The sequence below is a fragment of the Aotus nancymaae genome, unplaced genomic scaffold (genome assembly GCF_030222135.1).
Source record: "Aotus nancymaae isolate 86718 unplaced genomic scaffold, 86718_ANA_hifiasm-v0.15.2.pri h1tg000020l, whole genome shotgun sequence".
In the NCBI taxonomy this organism is placed as follows: Eukaryota; Metazoa; Chordata; class Mammalia; order Primates; family Aotidae; genus Aotus; species Aotus nancymaae.
The window spans coordinates 41113485-41127400 of NW_026988432.1; the positions used below are offsets into that span (position 1 = coordinate 41113485).

Consider the following 13916-nt stretch of genomic DNA (forward strand, 5'->3'; position numbering starts at 1 on the left):
TTATGGGATTTAAATGAGTTGGGTGCTTAAAACTGCCACACATACAGTAAATACCTCAGAGGTTTTAGACCCCAACAAAAAAATCTTGGAGATTTTCTAGCTAGCGTATCTCTAGCATTTAACCAGTGAAATTATGTAGTTTTATGGGGATACTCTGGAGTTGTCAGATATCTGTAATATTTTTTTATCTATAGCACAGTGGTCCTTCCAAATAGGAAGTGTTTGTTTTGCTAGTTATAGTCTTAGTATCTCAGTGTTTGCAACCAGGTTCCTAAGTTCTTTTAAACAATATGTTCAGTCATTTTTTTGAGATTCTGGCTTATCTGAATCAAGCCTCCTTGTTTGCTGTTTATGAAGTCTATATCTTTTCAACTGGAGGTAGAGTATTTGGTGTTTACCCTTTTGGCAGTTCTTCATGATTCTTGGAAGTAGTTGTTTTAGAAATCAAGTTGCTGCAAAGTGTTTTCTCCTCCTCACATTCCCCCACCCACCAGTATTCTCAGCTATGATTGATGAAGTTAGGACACTTGGATTTAATTAAATTGGTGTTTGCATTTCCTTGCCCGATTTAGATTTTTACTCTCTTTTGTAGAGAAAAACAAAAGACATTGACGTCCTGCCCTTCTATTTTAAGATAATAGACTGAGTTGCAGCTTTTGTTTTGTTTTGTTTTGTTTTGTTTTGAGACCGGGTCTCATTTTGTTTGTTGCCCAGGCTGGAGTGCAGTGGCATGATCAGAGCTCACTGAAATCTTGAACTCCTGGCCTCAAGCAATCCTCCCACCTTAGCTTCCCAAGAAGCTAGAACTATAGGTACACACTGCCACACCTGACCAATCTTTTTTATTTTTATTTTTGTAGAGACAGGGTCTTGCTATGTTGCCCAGGCTTGTCTCAAACTCCTGGGCTCAAGAATCCATCCATGTTGGACTCCCAAAGGTGCAGGGATTACAGGCATGTGCCACCAGGTCTGACCATCTGTAGCTTTACTCTCTTGGAACTTAAAGAAAGAGAATATATGTTTGAATATAATAAAAAATTATATAAAACAGTATATTTTGTCTTTATCATATTAAATAGGTAAAATTTATATATCATATAGTATATGACATTCATATAAAGATTTATGTCATATCTTACTATGTTACATGTCTGTTACATTAACTGTAAAGATGGATATAATGAAGGGAAAGAAATGAAATGGAGATGGGAATGAAATGGGTAGAGATGAAATGGAGAGACGGATGAAATGCAGGGGTTGAGAGGGTGCACTGTGGAGTTGGAGAGCTGCACTGTTCACTAAGCAGCCACTAGCTATATGTGCTGTTTAACTCAATCAGAATTAAGAATTAAAATTCAGTTTCTCAGTAGCAATAGACACATTTCAAGTGCTTACTAGCGACATGTGGGTATTGACTACCCTGTTGGGTAATGCAGATAAGGAACATTTCCATTGTCACAGTAAGTTCTGTTCATAATGGTTGATAAAGATTGCCAAAAAGATTAGTATTGATGAAGTAAATAGAGATACAGGAAATAAAAAAATTATAATATATATGTAATATCTCTGCTCTAATAAGAAATGCTGTGGGTGCCCCAGAATAGGCAGTATTCATAGAAGACGGAATACTGACAGGATTGAATTGAAGAAATATTTCACATCCTAGCATGTACTGTTATAAGGGTGGAAGCATTTACACAAACGTTCCATGCCAGAAGTGGGACACACAGTGACTCCATTGCAGTGGAAACAGGCAGGTAAACCCCTCTATATCCTCTTTGTTGGGCTAGATAGCAATGGCGAGGAGTCTGCCTATGTTGGAGCTTGGAACAGAGAAAAAGGACAGTGTCTTCTCCAGGCTGATGAGGGCCAGGAATGATTGAGATAATTGATACGGAAGATCAGTTGCTGGGATAATCCATGTTGAATCATTTCCACCTTGGTTATTCCTACAGTCCGTAGTTCAGTAAAGATGGTTGAACCACTGAGGATTTTGGAAAGACAGTACATAAGAGAGTAAGCTCAAAGGGAAGAACTTTACTCTAGGAAATAGTTAATACAAAAATCAATTATATTAATGTAAAGTAACTGCTGAAAATGCCTGAACACCTGGAGTTTCCTGTTCCTGCTTCCATCCCCAGTTAGTATCCATCAGAAAACAGGGTGTCCTTACAGCTGTGTAATGAGAGTATCTTCACTTCTGATCAGCAAAGGAGTGTTTGGGAATTCTAGGCAGGTAAGCAAGGAAACAACATAGGTAACAGCATCAAAGCCGTAATGGCTGTGAAGTGAGAGGAGATGAGAGTGGAACAAGTGAGGTATTTTGTGAGATTTTGGAAAACTGGAATTGTGCTGTTGCAGTTTAAACTTGATGTAGTAAGTGGTGCTCTACTGTTGCACATAATGCGTTCCTAAAAAATGTATGAAAATAAGTCATACAAAATTTCAGTGTCAAATATGTGTATAAAATATATAGAAGTTCAAAATTGATATACCATGAGGGGCAGTTATTTTTTTTCTACAGAGATTTTTAAAGTTTTATATATATATTTTGAGACAGGGTCTTGCTGTGTCACCCAGGCTAGAGTGTGACGGCACAATCATGGGTCACTGCAGCCTTGATATCCTGGGTTCAAGTGATCCTCCCTACTCAGCCTCCTGAGTAACTGGGACTACGGATTCATGCTACCATGCCAAGCTAATTTTTGTTTTCTGTAGAGAGGAGATCTCATTGTGTTGCCCAGGCTAGTCTTGAATTCCTGGGCACAAGTGATCCTCTCACCTTGGCCTCCCAAAGTGCTAGGGTTACAGGTATGAGCCATTGTACCCAGTCTAATTATAATTTTAAAAATTACAGTTATTGATGCTTTTTAAGCACCTGAGAAATCATCAGTATAAAATTACTAAGATCATAGGTAAATTATTAAATACAGACAATGCCTTTTAAAAATGTAGCCTCTCCCAGCTAAATAGGAATAAGTAACTTTAGTAGTTAAGACGAACTGATCATCAAGTTGGGAAGTTTAGGAAGTTTAGGTTATTTTTTGTTTTTGTTTTGTTTTTTTGTGACAGTCTTTCTGTATTGCCCAGGCTGGTCTGAAACTCTTGGACAAAAGCAGTTGTGTCTCAGCCTCCTGTCTGAGACTATAAGTGTGAATCATGGTGCCTGGCAGATTTTTGTTTTTGTTTTATTTATTTATTTTTGAGACGGAGTCTTGCTCTGTCGCCCAGGCTGGAGTGCATTGGCATGATCTCACCTCACTGAAACCTCTGCCTCCTGGGTTCAAGTGATTCCCCTGCCTCAGCCTCACGAGTAGCTGGGACTGCACCACCACACCCAGTGGGACTGCACCACCACGCCCAGCTAATTTTTGTGTTTTTTGTAGGGACGGGGTTTTACCATGTTGGCCAGGATAATCTCGATCTCTTGACCTTGTGATCCACCCACCTCAGACTCCTAAAGTGCTAGGATTACAGGCGTGAGCCACTGTGCCTGGCCAGAATTTAGTTTTTAGTAGATGGATCTGGTAATTATGATGCTGATTTTGATGGTGATCTCATTTTCATCAACTTCCCTTCAATCTGTCAAGCAAAAATGTGGAACAGTTAGTTGTCTTCTCTTGCTTTTTCATGAGCTGTAAAGAAGTGTCCTTCTCTGAATCCCTGCATTCCCTTTGCATTTGGATCACTGGAATCTTTTGATGCTAAATTCCAATTCAGAATCAGAAAATCCTCTTCTTTTCCTTTAGTACTGAACATACAATAAACCACCTGAATATTTACCACTCAGCACGTCTGATATCTGTCCTTGTTTCTTGTCACAAGTATTATCACCCACATTACAGACCCTGTTGTGTAAAACTGAAATGCTTACTGTAGCATCATCATGGGATAGTTCTGACCTGCTGGCTGGTTGATACGTGAAAGCCTGAATTTTGCTTCAAAAAAGCCATTCAGGATTAACAGTGTATTGTGTAATAAAGTAGACTTTGTGTGAAAGTTGGAGATCCCTTGTAGATAATTCAGAACTACTAAAAGTTTTTCAGTACACTTGTAAATGATGAAAGTGTTGAGTTTCCTTTGACAGTAGAACACAGGATGGCAAGGGAACGCAATCTGAAAGTAAAGAAGAGAGTAAAAAAAGAAAAAAGGACAGAAGGAAAACTAGGAAGAGGAAAGAAGACAGGAACACATAGTACAGCTTTATTCATGCCTGCCAGAATGTTGTGTTCCCTTCCAGAAGCAGGTATCATATAGGCCAGATGACCCTTTTTCCTTGACTCTCTGTCTTAGAATCTGTAGGAAGGAGGGAAGCATCTAGGTGTCTAGTGCTAGTGAGTTAGGAGTTCTAGGATTGTCAGGTTCTAGGATTGTTAGATTGGGCTCAGCCTGCTAGATTTTATTCTGTCTGTATTCTGGCATTGTTAACCCTTTCTGGCTAATCATCCAGCACCACTTCCCTCCTTTTGAGGATTTATAGTCATAGTTGGGTGGGGGCATGGGAGGATTCCTTTTTATCAGGAGATGCTGCCCTTGAAGCCTCCAATAGCTTATTAGTTTCAAGATTCTCAGGATTCTTAGGCCTCTCAAATGAAATCTTCCAATACTACCTAAAGAAAACATTTCTGTACACTATGTGGGTGGAAAATTACCACTGTCTATAGCTAACTGAAATCTTGCTGTGTGGCCAGGCACAGTGGTTCACGCCTATAATGCCAACACTTTGGGAGGCTGAAGTGGGAGGATAGCTTAAGCCCAGGAGTTTGAGACCAGCCCTGGCAACATAGCAAGATCCTGTCTCTACAAAACATTTTTTAAACATTAGCTAAGCATGGTGGTCCATGCCTGTAATTCCAGCTACTTGGGAGGCTGAGGTGGGAGGATTGCTTGAGCCTGGGAGGTTGGGGGTGCAGTGAGCCATGGTCATGCCACTGCACTCTTGATTGGCTCACCTGTCTGCAAAAAATAAAACCCTGCCATAGCACTTACACTCCATTCTATGTGAGATAATACTCTAAAACTTAATTATAAAATAATACTTATTTGGCATTAACTCTGCTAGGACACTGTTCTAAGTACTTTTCTATTTTTATTAATACCGTGATTGTTATAGGTAGGTTCTATTCTTACCTATTTTATAAATGAGAATAGTGAGGCACAGAGGTATTAACATACATATTCTCTTTAGGGGAAATTTGAAAAAAAACATTAAAATCATTTAAACAGCCTGGTCACATTTTGATGTATTTCCTTTAGTCTTAAAAAAAAAAAAAACATAGGCTAAAAATGTCATTGTAAACATAGTTGAAAAAAAAAAAAACAGTTGTAGCCATGCTGTGTGTACAGTTACATTCCTGCTTGGATGTCTATCTTGGTTAGTCTCCAGCAAGTGATATATGGATTAAAATCATGAACTGGGAATTGAGAGTTATGGATTCTAAAGTTACTCTATGAACTTGAACAAATTGTGTACTGTGAAGACCATTCTTCATTTTCATGCTGTCGATTTCAAACTAATGACTTATAAAACCTAGCTCTAAAATTCAGTGCCTTTAAATTTTTCCATATTTCTGTCTCATAGTTTGGTACTTCCAAGTACTTTAATTCAACTTATAAAAGTGATATACAGAGTTTAAAATTTTCTCTCTTTGCCTCTTTAACCTAAGAATTTTCCATCATAAAAACAATACATATTGGAGAAAATTTGGAAAATACTGAAAAATAGAAAATCAACTACCTACAAATTTACAGCAATCACTGAAAACCATTATTAAAATTTTTATATATTTTGTTTCACTATGTTTTCTTTTTTTGTTTTAAATAGTCACAAATATGCAGCTGTATCTTTTAAAAAGTATTTGTGAAAGTGAGTTTTTTCAACTTAACATAGGTAGCCAGATTTATGTTGTCTATTTTTTAAAAAATTTATTTTATTTTGGGTTTATTTTTTATTTATTTATTTATTTATTTATTGAGATGGGAGTCTCAATCTGTTGTCCAGGCTGGAGTGCAGTGGCAGGGTCTCGACTCACTGCAACCTCTGCCTCCCAGGTTCAATTGATTCTTCTGCCTCAGCCTCTCGAGTAGCTGGGATTACAGGTGCACACCACCGCACCCAGCTAATATCTGTATTTTTAGTAGAGACAGGGTTTCCCCATATTGGCCAAACTGGTTTCTCTTTTGTTTCTTTCATTTCAAACAAGAGTGGAACTTTTTTTTAAGGTCTGTTTATTTACATGGGGGTAAATAAATTACACATGTTGGACCTATTGAAAGAACTAGGTCTACATAACAAATGGGGCAGTGGTTTACTGAAATGAATATTAAGGCTGGGCGCAGGCTCATGCTTGTAATCCCAGCACTTTGGGAAGCCGAAGTGGGAGGATTGCTTGAGACCAGGAGTTCAAAACCAGCCTGGGCAACATAACAAGACCTTGTCTCTACAAGAAATAAAAAGATTAGCTGGATGTGGTGGCATGTGCCTGTAGTCCTAGCTACTCAGGCAGCAGGCAGGAGGATCAGAGGATCATTTGAGCCCACGAAGCAGAGGTTGTAGTAAGCTGATATTGCACCACTGCACTTCAGCTAGGGTGACAGAATGAGACCCCATCCTGGAAAAAAGAAGATTAGAAGTCTGTCAGTGTGCCATTGTATAATTTATTGGTGGAGTGGTATCATTGGTAACAATACCATCTAAATATTTAATCCCTTTTAGCTTTTGAAGTAAGACTCGTGTTAAAGCTAGAATTTACCTGGGTGCGGTGGCTCATGCCTGTAATCTCAGCACTTTGGGTGGATCACTTGAGCCTAGGAGTTCAAGACCAGCCTGCGCAACATAGCGAAACCCAGTCTCTACAAATTGTGTGTGTGTATGTGTATATATATATACACACATACACACAAGCGTGGTGGTATGTGCCTGTAGTCACAGCTACTTGGGAGGCCAACAAGGTGGGAGGATCACCTGAGCCCAGGAGGTCAAGACTGCAGTGAGCTGTGATTGTGCTGCTGTACTCCAGCCTAGGCAACAGAGTGAGACACTTTCTAATAAAACAAAACTCTAGACTTTAAGTACTAATAATTTTGATATTTCGATATCGTTGTACTGAAGAGGTTTAACTAAAATATGGACCTCTCCAAGCAGTTATATCAAAGGCAGAATGTGGAAGTTTTATCTTTTTTTGAGTTGCCAGCGGCTTTGAAAAATGCATATATGCACACAAATTTACTTAAAGCTTCTGCTTCTGAACCTCACCCATCAGTAGCTAACACTTAAACCACGGTTAAGGTGTATTTTCTGTTGAGTAATGTTCTTGACAAGTCAGACCATTGGTCTAGAACCAGTGCAAATTGAATGGTGATCGCTGTGAAACAAACACTGCATTTCTTTCATTATACCTTTCTTTGCCTAAACACTTCTAGTATAAATTCCCTTATTTTGATTTTCCCAAGTTAATTGTATCAGTATTGTCTGGACATGGCTTGGCATCACTTAATGGGAGAAAGCATTGAATAAATACCACTATTAACATGGTGATGCAGCTAATGCAGTGGGGTTAAGCTACACTAATAAACTAAGTGATCAGAATGTGGAAGATCTGTTTCATCAGATACCAGTTAAACCACAGCAGGATTTTTGTCTTCAACTCTGGATTCCATATTAACCAAAATGAATTAACTTGCCATGGTGTATCCAGAGGCAGAGGCTAGGAGAACAAAGGAAAATGGAACTAACATTCCTTGGAGAACAGTTGAGGGAACTGGGAAGATTAGATCTGGGGATAGATATAATTATGTGAATACCTATTTTCAGAACCTTTGAAAGCTATCAGAAAAGAGGATTTGGGTTTACTTCTGAGAGCAGAACTAGGACCAGTGGATGTGTTACAGGTGACAAGCAGGACCATTCTGCCATTTAAAACTTCCTAATGTGTAAGGGCTGTTTTCAGTCTCTGGCATCTACATCTATAGCAGATCTTATGCACAGTCTAACTCCTAGCTAGATTAATAACACCTTAAAACTACTGAACTGTTTAACTCACTGTCACCTGATGTTCGGATTTCAATAAAAAATAACAAGGCATGCTAAAAGTCAAGAAACAGTCTGAAGAGAGAAAACAAGCATCAGAACCAGACTTACATATGACACAAATTTTAAAATGATCAGACCAAAAATTTAAAGTAATTGAAATGTTAAGGAGTCTAACAGAAAACGTACATACCATGCAAGAACAGGTGGGTAATAAAGTAGAGGTGGGAATGCCCAGAAAAAAAAGCAAATGCTAGCGGGGAAAAAAATCCCAACACTTGGGGAGGCCTAGGTGGGAGGATCACTTAAGCCCAAGAGGTGAAGCCTGCAATGAACTGTGATTGTGCCGCTGCACTTCAGCATGGGTGAGAGAGTGAGACTGTCAAACAAAACAAATTAAGAATGTCTTGATCAAGACCATCCTGGTCAACACGGTGAAACCCCGTCTCTACTAAAAATACAAAAATTAGCTGGGCACGGTGGCACGTGCCTGTAATCCCAGCTACTCAGGAGGCTGAGGCAGGAGAATTGCCTGAACCCAGGAGGCGGAGGTTGCGGTGAGCCGAGATCGCGCCATTGCACTCCAGCCTGGGTAACAAGAGCGAAACTCCGTCTCAAAAAAAAAAAAAAAATGTCTTTAATGGGCAGTTCAGCAGACCGGACACTGCCAAGGAAGCAAGTAGTGAACTTGAAGACTAGGTCTATAGAAACTTCCCAAACAGAAATGCAAAGTGAGAAAAGAATGGAAAAGAAGTCCCCACAAATAAACAGAACAGCCAAGAATTGTAGGACTATTTGGAAATATGTAATGTACATGGGTTTGGAATACTAGTTAGCAAGAGAATGAAGCAGAGTAAGTATCTGAAGTGAAAATGGCCAAGAATTTTAAAAATTAGTGACAGACACCCAGCCACCAATCCAGGAAACTCGGAGAACAAGCTGGATACCAAAATGCCTACAAGCTCTACTTAGGCATGCTATGTTCAAAATGCAGAAAACCAAAAAGTGAAAACCTTGAAAGAAGCCAGAGGCGGAATCACCTTACCTATAGAGCAACAAAGATAAGAATTATAATGAACTTCTCAGCAGAACCATGCATGCAAGAAGATAGTGAGATGATAGGTGTTGAAAGAAAAAAATCCAACAACTTAGAATTGTATATCCAATGAAATTCTTCAAAAGTGAAAGACAAACTAGTGAGTTTGCTGTTGCTGGAGGTGATCAAAAAGAGGCTGAATGAAAAGAACAAGAAATGTTGGGTCCAACATTTGCCTAACTGTTTTCAATACATAAACTTAGCTCTGGAAGGTGGTAGTTAAGTGTTCAGCAAAAATGTATTTCAGTGATTTTTAGGAATGTTGCAAACCAGATTGTACTCTTGGAACTTCACTCTGCTCAGATACTGAGGATCTGAGCAGGCCTATAGCAATGAACCCTATTTTTGTTTACAAACATAAGCCCAGAATCTCTGACTTTTGGCCTGCTTGTTAAAACCTTATGGATAGCCATGCGTGGTGGCATGCGCCTGTAGTCCCAGCTACTTGGGAGGCTGAGGTAGGAGAATAGCTTGAACCCTGGAGGCAGAGGTTATAGTTAGCCAGGATCGCAGCACTGCACTTCGGCCTGGGTGACAGAGCCAGACTCCGTCTCAAAACAAAACAAAAAACAAAAACACCTTATGGAACGATGTTTTGTGGAACACACAATTTGGGAAACACCAGATAAGATGACATTTATGACCCTGAGAATGGGATTCTTCATTAACTGGATAATATATATACTGAGTGAGTGAGACTAAAAACTCACACAAAATAAAAGTAACAGTTTTAACTTCCTCATTTGAATTTGAGAGCATGTAAAAAGACTGATTATGGGGGTTATTTCTTTAAATTCCTTTTCTGCCTGATTTGAAATTTCTTAACAGAAATAACCAAAGTTGGGCTTATCAGCTCCTGGCTTACCCTCTCCGCTCCATCCTCCCACCCTCAAGGTCAAATCATCATTAACTGGCGGTTCAGCTTTCCTGACATTGGGTACCTTTTTTGGTTGAACTAGCCCCTTGCTGCCTTTTCCCTAGTGTTTTCTTTATGTTGCTGCTGTTCTCATTTAAGAAAATTTATCACGGGGCCCATATGCCATTATACATGGGAAAATGGCAACTCTGCTTCACTGCTAGGAATGCCAGAGATGCTTTAAGGACAGAAGTAGATGACCTGATAGAAGTCAGTGTTTCCTTAATGGATTTTGAGTTTTAGGAGCATAACTAGTTGTCCTGTCACTGTGCCGATCTCTTAGTTGAGCTTTCATTAGGTTAACATCTTCAGATTACCCACCCTCAAAATAATTCCAGGATATGAGAGGGAGATTAGCATAATGGTTAAGCATGAGGACTCTGAAGACAGATTATCTTAAGTTGGAGGCCCTTTTTGCCCCTGTCTGTTGACTTTGGGTGAAGTTTTTTAATGAGTGGTTAAATGTGATTTAGTTTCATCTTCTATAATACATGGTTAGTAATAATCTCTACCTGTGAAGATTAAATGGAGCACTTACAACAGTGTTTGGCATGTGGTAAACACATGAAAAGCGTAGTAGATATTGGGTTAGTGTCACAGTGTGGTATATGAAATCTTGGAATATATAAAGTTTATTTGTAACATCTACCCTAAGAATTTAACATTATCGGTTTTTGAAAACCCAGTTGACAATCAGGCATTGGGTTCCTTGCAGAAGACCTGATAAAGTATCTTTTTCCACATGCTTGTTAACAATCTGGAAGATTAATGAAACTTTGCAATAGTAGAATTTTTTTTTTTTTACTTTCAGAAAAGTTTTTATTATAGTAAAACGAAATTTACCATCTTAACCATTTAAGTGTACAGTTCAGTGGCATTAAGTATATTCACCTTTTTGTGCAACCACTATCACCATCCATCATCCATCTCCTGTTTTGTTTTGTTTTGAGTGTCTCACTCAGTTCCTAGGCTGGAGTGCAGTGGCGTGATCTTGGCTCACTGCAACCTCCACCTCTCCGGTTCAAGTGATTCTCCTATCTCAGCCTCCCAAGTAGCTGGGACTATAGGCGTGCACTACCATGCTTGGCTAATTTTTTTTTTTTTCTGTATTTTTAGTCGAGACAGGGTTTCACAATGTTGGCCAGGCTTGTCATTACCTCCTGGTCTCAATTGATCCGCCCACCTCAGTCTCCCCTGGGATAACAGGTGTGAGCCACCACACCTGGCCATCGTCTCCTGAACTTTTTCATCTTCCCAAACTGAAACTCTGTACCCATTAAACAATAACTTCTCATTGCCCCCTCCTCTAGGCCCTGGCAAACACCATTCTGCTCCTAGACTACTTTCAGACTCAGTTTCTTCTTTCACTTTCCCTTAATAAGAAAGGGTCCACTGCTGACTAATGGGATTGTTTCTATATGTGGAGGCCTTCTTACAAACGTGTTTGAGTTTACTGTAGAGAACAGTAATAGGAAATGGGATTGTACAAAGAAAACTGAGACAAAACCGGATGAGGGTTTCACACTGGGTGTCCCATCCACAGGCCTCAGCAACCCTGCCATGGATCTGCTCAATTCTTTTGCATCAAGAAGTTGATCTTGTGAGCCACTTCCATGTTGTAGATCCGCCGACACCTTTCATAGCTTTCCCTCTGTTGCAGGAGGCATGGCTTCTCATAATACCGCCGATGCTTTATGTCCTCAATGAACCCATCCATAGTGAGGTTTCTGTTTAGGGTTCTGTATGCACTTTCCATGTTCCCTTCCTGTACCATCACAGTCCTGGCAAGGAACTTCAGATATTTTGCCATGACCTTGGACTGAAGTCTTCACTCTGTAGAGCCTGGCACACTCAGTACCTAGCCGACCCAATAGTAGAATTCTTAAGAGAATGAAATAAACTAAAGGAAGTGAGACAGTTTGTTAGATGATATTTACTTAAAATAATTCCCACCAAAAGGTAAAACTTTTTCAGTCAAGGAAAAAAAAAAAAAGCTCCATCTGAGATGTATAGGATAACCTGTGAAAAGAAATGAGAAAGGATTTGATATATTGGAGTTTATATTTTTTAAAATTGTCAATTCCAGGATTAGATAACAAGCTAAATTTGAGCATTTGTTTCCCAGAAGGTGAGGACAAACCACTGAGATCTTTATCTCTTTCGCACTCTGTCCCCTGGGGATGGGAACAGCTTGACTGATCGGCAGTCTCAAACTCCCTGATGTCATGGAATTTCTTGTCCTTATTTTAAAAAAATGGATGTATGTATGTTATATCTTAATACCTTAGTTAATTTTTTCTTCTAATCTAGAAAAGAGGCCCAATTCCAGGACATGCAAAATGAACTAAAGTAAATGGTGGTGGATTCTAAAAATGAGAACTGAAACTGCTTAATAGTTCTATTGAAGGCAGTGGCTTAAGAAAGACTTGTATGTTAACTTCTTAAAAGAGGCAAAGGACATTATACTACAGATAAATGAGGTCCCACAGAAAAAACTTTGCACGTTTTTTCTCTACAAGTTCTGCTGTTTTTATCAAGAAATGGATAGGAACCCATGGGTCTGCAATACAGTAAGTGTGATACTTAGAATTGACCAAAGCCTTTAATTGGCCACTAAAGATCCCCGTATTAAGGTGATTGAAATTCTCTTGTTTTTTTTTTTTTTTTTTTCTGTTGTTGTTGTTGTTTTGGGATGGAGTCTTACCCTGTCGCCCAGGCTAGAGTGCAGTGGTGCAGTCTCAGCTCACTGCAGCCTCTGCCTCCCAGGTTCAAGCAGTTCTCCTGCCTCAGCCTCCCAAGTAGCTGGGATTACAGGCAAGCACCACCACACCCAGCTAATTTTTGTATTTTTTAGAGATGGGGTTTCACTATGTTGGCCAGGTTGTTCTCGAACTCCTGACTTAATGATCCACCCACCTCAGCCTCCCAAAGTGCTGGGATTACAGGCGTGATCACCACGCCTGTCTTTTTTTTTTTTTTTTTTTGTCACAATTACGTAGGAAAGATAAAAGCAGAATTATTAGCAGCATCTTCAAGAAAAAGGCAGCCATGTAAATACTTTTAAGTTCAGAAATAAAATGTATTTAAAGCAACTAGAATTTTAGAACAGCTATCTGGGTCAGCCCTAAAATGAACAAGCATTCGAAATTTCACAAATTTATCTTAGCTGTTCTTCTGCAAGATGATTCTGATATCATTTCAGAATAAAAACCACAATTATGTAGCACTTCCTAATTTGAAAACTTCCACATCAGTTTGACCACAGAGCACTGTAAAATAGGTACCCTTATTTTATGCAGGAGGCATCTGAGACTTACTTAGATAATCTTAGTGAGCCCTTGCCCAAGGTTACATAGGTAGTAGATTGTGGAAACAGTACTTCCATCCAGATCTTCCGACTACATGGAGTGTTGACTCGGGGGGCTGTTAATACTCAGTCCCTTGCTGGACACTGCCAGTAATGTAGTTGCTTCCTAATTATGGGTATGAAATTAGAAAATCCAGTAGTAATTCAGAAATAACTCATGTAGTAGAATATCATAGGAAGTTAGCTTGAGAAAAGATTCTATGGCAGTGTTTGGTCTTAATGTAGGCCTTGAAAAATATACACAATTTGGATACTCAACCTACACTTAGTATTAGCTGTAAAGAAATCTGTAATGGTAGTTCATATTTCAAGTAGCTGTAACTCACTTGCTGTGCACACAAGGCAAATCACACCTCCTAGTTCACTAATGTTGTAGTATTATATCAGTGTAAAAAAGGCTTCTGCCCTTGGAAAGACAAGACAGTGCAGAGATAGCTAGCTAGAAGCCTGGAGTAAGTGGCAAAAACAGAGGAAGAGTTTTAGGTAAAGTGAAAATTTGCCTGGATTA

The 13916-nt window shown here is 39.2% G+C and overlaps 2 protein-coding genes across 4 annotated transcripts in view; one reads left to right on the forward strand and one right to left on the reverse strand.

The window, feature by feature from the left end:
• RPRD1A (regulation of nuclear pre-mRNA domain containing 1A) overlaps nt 1-13916 on the forward strand; it is a 73227-nt gene that overhangs the window by 49817 nt on the left and 9494 nt on the right. The gene's annotated exons all lie outside the window — the stretch shown is intronic.
• On the reverse strand, nt 11545-11924 carry LOC135276066 (small ribosomal subunit protein bS21m-like). The gene has a single exon (XM_064379263.1). It carries the CDS (start codon nt 11849-11851, stop codon nt 11612-11614), a length of 240 nt encoding a protein of 79 aa, XP_064235333.1. The 5' UTR covers nt 11852-11924; the 3' UTR covers nt 11545-11611.

Bases quoted from the DNA above. Each gene is read 5' to 3' on its own strand.
- LOC135276066 (XM_064379263.1), bottom strand. From the start codon at position 11,851: ATGGCAAAATATCTGAAGTTCCTTGCCAGGACTGTGATGGTACAGGAA.